Source organism: Mirounga leonina, unplaced genomic scaffold (genome assembly GCF_011800145.1).
Source record: "Mirounga leonina isolate KUSES-001 unplaced genomic scaffold, KU_Mleo_1.0 Mir_151, whole genome shotgun sequence".
Taxonomy (NCBI): Eukaryota; Metazoa; Chordata; class Mammalia; order Carnivora; family Phocidae; genus Mirounga; species Mirounga leonina.
In genome coordinates, this window is record NW_023270377.1 from 43,577,145 (window position 1) to 43,585,313 (window position 8,169).

Consider the following 8,169-nt stretch of genomic DNA (forward strand, 5'->3'; position numbering starts at 1 on the left):
ACAAACAGAAGTACTAAGTTCCACCATTCAACAGTTCATCGGAAAAGGAGATAGCTCATCTGTACTCATTCTGTGATGCTTCCCAGCCTCTTCTTAATAGGCTACTATTGACTAGAAGCCTTACCAATAACACAGAAAGTCTGCTAACACATATTTTGTATACGTATTATATACTATATTCTTACAATAAAGTAAACTTTAAAAAAAGAAAATGTTATTAAAAAACCATAAGGAATAGAAAATACATTTACATTACTGTACTGACCAAAAAAAAATCCACGTCAAAGTAGATTCATGCAGTTCAAACCTGTGCTGTTCAAGGGCCAAATGTATATTATTTAAAACAAATATAGGTTTGATATGGTATAGAACAGATGTTCTCAGCATCAACTAGAAACCTGCTGCAAATATAAATTCTTGGGCCCCACCTAAAATCTGAAATTCTAGGCCCAGTAACTGTTTTAATAAACTCCCTGAAGTATTCTGATGCACCCAAATGTTATTAGAACTACTAGCATAAAGCAAAGATCTTGAATGGGTTTTAGAAACAGAAAGATCTGAACTACAATCTCAGATTCACTACTTACTAATTATAGGACTTTGGGCAGGTTCTCAGAACCTTCATTATTGTAAAAAAAAAAAAAAAAAGGTATAGTAGTATAAATCACAGAGTTTTTGTAAGGAGTAACTGCAACTACATATATATGCATATACATGCATTCTATATATAAGCTATCTCTGTGTATATATATTGAAAAGGTAAGTCTCTTTCCTACAAAGATTTTTTTTTTTTTTTAAAGATTTTATTTATTTATTTGACAGAAAGAGATACAGCGAGAGAGGGAACACAAGCAGAGGAGTAGTGGGAGAGGGAGAAGCAGGCTTCCCACAGAGCAGGGAGCCTGATGCGGGGCTCAATCCCAGGACCCTGGGATCATGACCCAAGCTGAAGGAAGACGCTTAATGACTGAGCTACCCAGGCGCCCCCCCTACAAAGATTTTCATCGGTATTATTTCTAACTTTGTAATACTGAATGTAAATATCTGATAATTAGAAGATTACCAAAAAATGTATTCTTATATTCACTCAAACAATTTATTCACCGTTTATGTACCAGGCACTGGCCAGGTATGGAGGACACAAAAATGAAAAAATACAGACCTTACCTCTACAAGCTAGTAGTTTATAATAAGGGAGGTAGACATGCCAACTAATTGTAACAAACCACAAGAAGTGTCATAAGTCATATTAACTCAAATGATTTTATAACATTTAAGATTTTTTAATGTGAAAATTATGACACAACAAGGGATTTAGTTTTGAAATCAGATTAGGTGGAAAAGATAAAATGCAAATGAGTATAAAACAAATAAGTATGAATAACCAAGAATAATTAGTAGAAAATATGGACAAATTAGATCCATGTTTTAGGTGATGGGGTCCTAAAGAATAAGTTTTAGTGCTACTGTAGTATCGATTTAAATTAAAATTTATTTTTAAGATTTTACTCTTAAACAAGACAGAAAATGCAATGTCCTAAAAATAACTGATTAGTACAAAGAAAGAAGAGAAAGGTAATAGATGTAAGGAGAAATCATCTGCCCAGCCCCTTTTTTCTTTAAAGGTATTTGGCTTCTCAGGGACACTCACCAGTTTAACATCTATGCTTGTGGCACCTGCATCCAAGGAGTTTTCAATGAGCTCTTTAACCACACTGACCACTGAAGTGATTATTTGAGAACTTGAAAGGAGGCGCACTGTTGCTGCAGGCAACTGTTTCATTCTAGCTTTTAGTAGAGTAGCTAAAGATAAAATGTAAGTTGTAAAAATAAAAACTGTTAAATATTTCTAACAGATCTGATAGCAACAACAATAATTAATCGCAGCTCACATTTACTCAACTTCCCACTATGTCAGGCTCTACTGTAAGCATACACAGTATTAAATCATTTATTTAGTACAATATTTTTTAAAATAAGTGGCATTATCACTTCCATTTTATAAGACTGAGGCACAGAGAAGTTAGCTGGTAAATCCATGCTACGGTAATAACTAAAGAGCAGTAAGAAAAATTGTGCTATAATGATATGATATATGATCTACCAGGATAGGTAGGAATGACCAAGTGATGCTGATCCCCCTGGGATGTGGATAATGTCAGTCAGTCATGAGTCTTAATGGCAATCTCAAAAATCATTAGTCATCTATATGTTTTGGCAAATTACAATGTCTTTTTGAATTACTACTTTACTGGAGTTAGGGTACCTAGACCCTAGCATTACTGTTAATCTAAACTAGTCAGACATCAGACACATCACACAGCTCTATCTTCTATACTACTGTGCCTAAAATATCATTCTAATCATGTGGCTCCCCAAGATAAAGCTCAAACCTCTGTGCTGGCATTCAAAGTCTTTTACATGCAATCCAACCTTACATCCAAAATCTCTCTGCCACTAATTGTTTTACCGAAAAAAAAAAAAAATCCTTTGTCTAAAACGCTTTCAAACAAAAAAACAAACAAAAAAATCTCATATGGAAATCCCACGTGTAAAACATGCAGGGAGCGTGTTTACTTTTGCCTTAATGCTTAATTTCAGAAAAGATTTCAGGATAATAAAAACACTAGGTTGACAACATGAAATTCCTCTACAGATTCAAGACAAAAAAATGGGGAGGAGGGGAACCCTAGGTACTTCTTTAATTTACCATGACTCACATGCTCACATGATTTGATCCTATGGAATTTAAATCAAAACAAAACAGCAATGCCAAAGACAAAGAAAGTAAAAAGATATCCATTTAGGGGCGCCTGGGTGGCTCAGTTGGTTAAGCGACTGCCTTCGGCTCAGGTCATGATCCTGGAGTCCCGGGATCGAGTCCCGCATCGGGCTCCCTGCTCGGCAGGGAGTCTGCTACTCCCTCTCCCGCTCCTCCCTCTTGTGCTCTCTCTCTCTCTCACTCTCTCTCTCACTCTCTCTCTCAAATAAATAAATAAAATCTTTAAAAAAAAAAAAAAAAAAAAAAAAATATCCATTTAGGATTCTTTCTCAGGCAAATTAAGACATAAAACAGCAGAGTCATATAAAAAAATAGGTAAGAAATGGGAGTATAGCCAATTAATAATTACAGAGGAATTTAAGGGATGCATTTCTGGGACGAGATCAACACACTGAGTTCGGAGTGATATTAACTGGTGACAGTTAATAAATATAACTATGTTTTGCTTTGTACAAGGCAAACCTGATCAGCACAGTAGAAAAACATACCAGACTGGAGTCTAAAAAACAGGTTTAGAGACTCACCTTTAATACATGTAAAATGAAGCAAATCACTTAAATCCCTCTATAAAATCAATTCATCACCTCTATAATTGGAGACAGTGCTTCCTAGGTTTGTTGTGAGGATCAAATAAGCAAGCACATATAAAATGTTCTGTAGGAGTGCCTGGGTGGCTCAGTCGGTTAAGCATCTGCCTTTCACTCATGTCATAATCCCAGGGTTCTGGGATCAAGCCCCGCATAGGGCTCTCCGCTCAGTGGGGAGCCTGCTCCTCCTCCTCCTTGCCGCTCCCTGTGCTTGTGCTCTCTCTGTTAAATAAATGGAATCTTAAGGAAAAAAAAGATTAAAAAATAATTTAAAAATAAAATAAAATGTTCTGTAAATGATAAGGCTATATAAAACATTCAGTATTGTGATGTGAGATCATTATGAAAAGAAATGCTGGCAATTTTTAATACTAGCAATTAACTTCTATTTTTTTAAAATAATTTATTCATTTATTTGACAGAGAGAGAGACAGCGAGAGCAGGAACACAAGCAGGGGGAGTGGGAGAGGGAGAAGCAGGCTTCCCGCCGAGCAGGGAGCCTGATGTGGGGCTTGATCCCAGGACCCTGGGCACGACCCAAGCCGAAGGCAGACGCCCAACAAATGAGCCACCCAGGTGCCCCAGCAATTAACTTCTAATTAAGCTATATATTTGATTTAGTTTTGCGGTACAGTTTTAGGAAGAGTAGCTGTAAACAACTACCTCTCAATAGTTTTTGTGGCTCTCAAAGGCTGGGAGGCTTTTCCAGTCAGGAAAAAGTGTGGACAGGTAGGTTGCTCCACTATTCTACCATTCACACAAATTAGTACTGTCACAAGCAAAAGGCACCCTCTGCAAGCTACCCAAGGTTTAGACTGCACACTGGTCTAAGGATATAGAGCTGCATTGTCCAATATCGTAGCCACTAGACAAATGTGACTACTGAGCACTTGAAATGTGGCTACTCCAAATTGAGATGTTCTAATACACTCTGGGTTTCAAACTTAATATGAAAAAAAAAACTTTTATTAATTTCCTACATTGACTACAAGATGAAATGATATTCTGAATATATCCACTTACCTCAATATATTATTAAAATTAACTTCACTTTTTTTTACTTGTTTTAATGTGACTACGAGAAAATCTAAAATTATATAAATGTGGCATACATTATAGTTCTATTCGACAGTGCTGTATAGAGTAGTGGTTAACAAAGCAGGCTCTGAAATCATATCACTTTCATTATATCCTAGCTCTTAATGCTAACAGTTATATAATGCGAACAAAGTCTAAAACTCAATCATCTAACCTACAAAAACGGAAATAATAATATATGATTGTGGTGGGCAGTAAATAAGATAACAAATATAACTTATTACAGTGTTTGGCATACACATGTTAAAGATTCTGGGATACGTGGACTACACTGAGTTTCTCTAAACTCTCAAAGAATAGGTTCCCCACCCCCAACTTCTAATCCCTACTCCCACAGGGGTTAACCCATGGCCTGCAATCAGATTAGGCTTGGGTTCAAGAGGTCTTCTACCTTAGTTTGAGAATGCCAAGGATCTAAGAAAACACTGATCAAACTTTGGGTATAAACCTAGCATCGCGTTATCTTTTACTCTTTCTGAACAATCTCCTTATTAACCTCAGCATTTTTGCCTCATTCTCTACAGTCTCTCTTTCAAAATCTATTTTTACCCCAAGTCCCTAATTTCGTCCCAATATGGATATCAAGGCAGACCATATCATGAACTCTATCTTCACACACATCTTACCTCCTCCACCCCACTGTGTCCTCTGGTTTCTTAAAATGTTGACACCTCTGCCCACATTCTTCTTCCCTAACTCCCAGGTCAATGTCTCTTCTCCTAAGAACTTTCACCTAATTTCTGCCCTTAGGCATCTTGACCTTCAAAGCAAAAACAAACAAAAAATTGTTCCTTCAACCCTATTACCCCAATGATTATCTTCTTTCTTTATGAAGCCAAACTAATCTCTAAAACTATATCCCCAACAGAGATCTCTCTCTTTCCACATTAAAACAGGCATTTCTAACAATCAGTATCAAGGCTACCTCAAGATAATCACCTGCAAAACAGAATTTATCTTCCTGCTCCCCTACCCATACCCTCTACTTCACTTTGCAATTTCCCTTAATAAACACTATTCTTAGTGACGAAGATCAAAAACCTCAATCTTCCTTTGCCAGCAATCCCATACTCTATTCTCCTCCTATCGATCATTCTAGACTCAGTTCCACAGCCACTTGTAACATGGTCCTTTCTGATCACCCAACCAGGAATGATCCTTTCCTCCCCCTACATTCCTAAAGAACTTGGTTTGCATTACTCGTGGAATACCTGTACAATTTCTGAAAGCAGGCAATTACATATTATTTATTTCTGGATGCAACACAGAATAATCAGAGTACTTCACTCATGACAAGCACTTGGAAGAATACCAATCAAGGGCCACAAAAAAAATTTTTATCAGCACTCCAATGTAAACATTAGGAAGTGTCCTCCTTCCTAGCAAGTCACCACTGCCTTAACTCCTTCCCTTTATAAACTCTATTTTAACTGGCTTCCATATCAGCTCCTATCTCACCTATATCTCCTAACCAGACTTTTTTCTGGACTGCAGGACCTCACTTCCAAGAACCTTCTAAATATCATCATTTAGATAACTTGGAGGAACCTTACACTTAAACATGTCCCAAACTGATCTCAGATCTTTCTCTATTTAACTCTTTTTGTTCCTATATTTGTTTGATAATAAAAATAACAGCTACCATAAGTAACTTTACATATATATATAAAATCCCATTTTAATCCTCACAACAACCCTATCATTCCTCTACCACAAATGAAATTTGAAAGCTGTAAGATCAAGATCACGATTCAAGATCACAAAACTAGTCAGTGACAGATGCACACCTGCATATCTTGGCATGTTTGACTCCAAAGGCCATGCTCATCCAGTCTTACATGGCAAAATTAGAAATCCTGAAGTCATCCTAGAAATTCTCTTCACTTTCTACATCCTGCCACTCAGTCCTATCTATCCTACTACCTAAATATTTCTCAAACTAGTCCTCTCTTCTCTATACCTATAACCTCTGTTCAGCCCCTGAACATTTCTGCCCTGAAGTACTACAATAACCACCTAATTGATATTTTGCCTCAAATCTCAACCAATGATAGGGTTCTTTCTATATTTAAATCTCATCATGTTGCTGTCCTACTTAAGATTTTATAAAGAGTTCCAACTGCTAATCAGGTGAAGTCCAAAATCCTTAACAACTGGATCTCTACCTTTCTGATCTCATCCCACTATTCCCCAAATACACAGTAAACTTGTCATACTACACTTTTAATGTGGCGGCACTCACTCGTTCCTTAGCTCACAAGGTTCTCTTTCTCTACCAAAGTCTTCTAACCATCCTTCCGGATTTAGTACAAGTATCACCTCCTCAAGGAAGCCTTTCTTAACTGCTCCAACTTTGACCCCTCCCCACCCCAACAGATTAGGCATTCCTTCCTGGGTATCCCCATAGCACGTTTTCCTTTTTTTCCAACCCCAAACTCATCATAGGCTATTCTAACTACTGTTTTTGTCTCTTCTTCCTGGCTCAGAGTTGTCTGAGGACAGAGATTTTATATTAATCTCATAGCGCTAGCATAACCTGTAGAACATAGCAAGCATTCTACCATATGTGCCAAACGACACCTTTTGAAAAGTGAAAGAGTTATCAGGCTTACATCACAGCACAGAATGTGTGAGAATATCAGGAATCAGTCTTCCTCCATATTTGCTGGGAGGGAAAGCAAACACTCCTGAAAGAGTACCGCCCAGGAAAGTCAGTTAAGGACAACAAGGTACCTAAAAAAGAAGCAGAGAAGTAGAGCTATAGGAAAACACAATGAAATAATTTACTTTAAAAACAATAAACGTAACCCAATTGTTTCCAGAGCGCCAACAGAAATGCAAGATACATAGATATAATCAAACTTAACCTACACCAATTTGGAAATATTATTGCAAGTTACTTCAGCAATACAAATCATAAACTTTGTGAACTGCCAAGGTAATGAAATTCGATTTCAAAGATGATTCCAAATAATCTGACCTTTTCTCTCCATTCTCAAATAAGATCAATTTTTGGAATTCACACTTCCTCAGCATGTCATACAGATGCCCGTCTTCAACGTGTGGGTAAACCCAAAATGACACCAGTAAAAATCATGGTTAAGTGAGAGTTTGCTTGCATCACTTGTATGTCGCCACAACATACAATATATACTACATTCACGAGTTACGGCTGTCCGGAGTTAAAATGTCTGCCCGGCAAACAACTTCAAATCCTGCACTCAGAAGGTTCTGGGAAATGGGCTGTAACAAAGGCCCAAGCACGATTTAGTCAGGAACGGCCAAACCTGAGAGAAACCGACCGAGCCCTGCTTAAACACCGCTCTCCACGCGTGCGCGCCCACGAGCCCGGCTTCGTCCGCTTCCCGCCCCTTCTTTGCGAGGGGGCGGGGGGAGCGGGCAGGGGGCAAGGCTGCCAGCGGCGCTTTCACGGCAAACGGGACAAGTGGGAGGTAAGGGACTCTCGAGACTACGAGAAGATAAGAATGAATGCCCGTTAGACACACAACACTACCTTCTTGCTCGCGCGAAGCATCCACTAGCGGACCGGCCAGCGTCCCGCCGAGCTCACAGGCCCAACCTCGCGGATCCCGGACTCGCCCCCAGCGCGCGACTGGGCGGGCACTAGGCGCGCAGCACTTAGTCCCGCCCTGCCCGGGGAACGTGGGATTGGCGCTGCCCGCAGCCAATGCCCTGGCGGCG

At 38.8% G+C, this 8,169-nt stretch overlaps 1 protein-coding gene across 4 annotated transcripts in view; it reads right to left on the reverse strand.

Annotated features, from left to right (window-relative positions):
- The window catches only part of PMS1 (PMS1 homolog 1, mismatch repair system component), an 88,740-nt gene extending 80,602 nt beyond the window's left edge, over nucleotides 1–8,138 (reverse strand). For 2 of the 4 annotated variants that reach the window (XM_035007542.1, XM_035007538.1), the window contains exons 1-3: nucleotides 7,982–8,138; nucleotides 7,080–7,200; nucleotides 1,652–1,803 (exon numbers count right to left, since the gene is read on the reverse strand). In XM_035007542.1, coding sequence (XP_034863433.1) covers nucleotides 1,652–1,783 — 132 coding nt within the window. In that variant the 5' untranslated portion in view covers nucleotides 1,784–1,803; nucleotides 7,080–7,200; nucleotides 7,982–8,138. Of the gene's footprint in view, nucleotides 1–1,651; nucleotides 1,804–5,093; nucleotides 5,228–7,079; nucleotides 7,201–7,447; nucleotides 7,949–7,981 lie in introns of those variants that run through there. The other 2 variants (XM_035007540.1, XM_035007539.1) reach the window with 2 other exon arrangements.
- Between the last annotated feature and the right edge of the window lie 31 nt (nucleotides 8,139–8,169).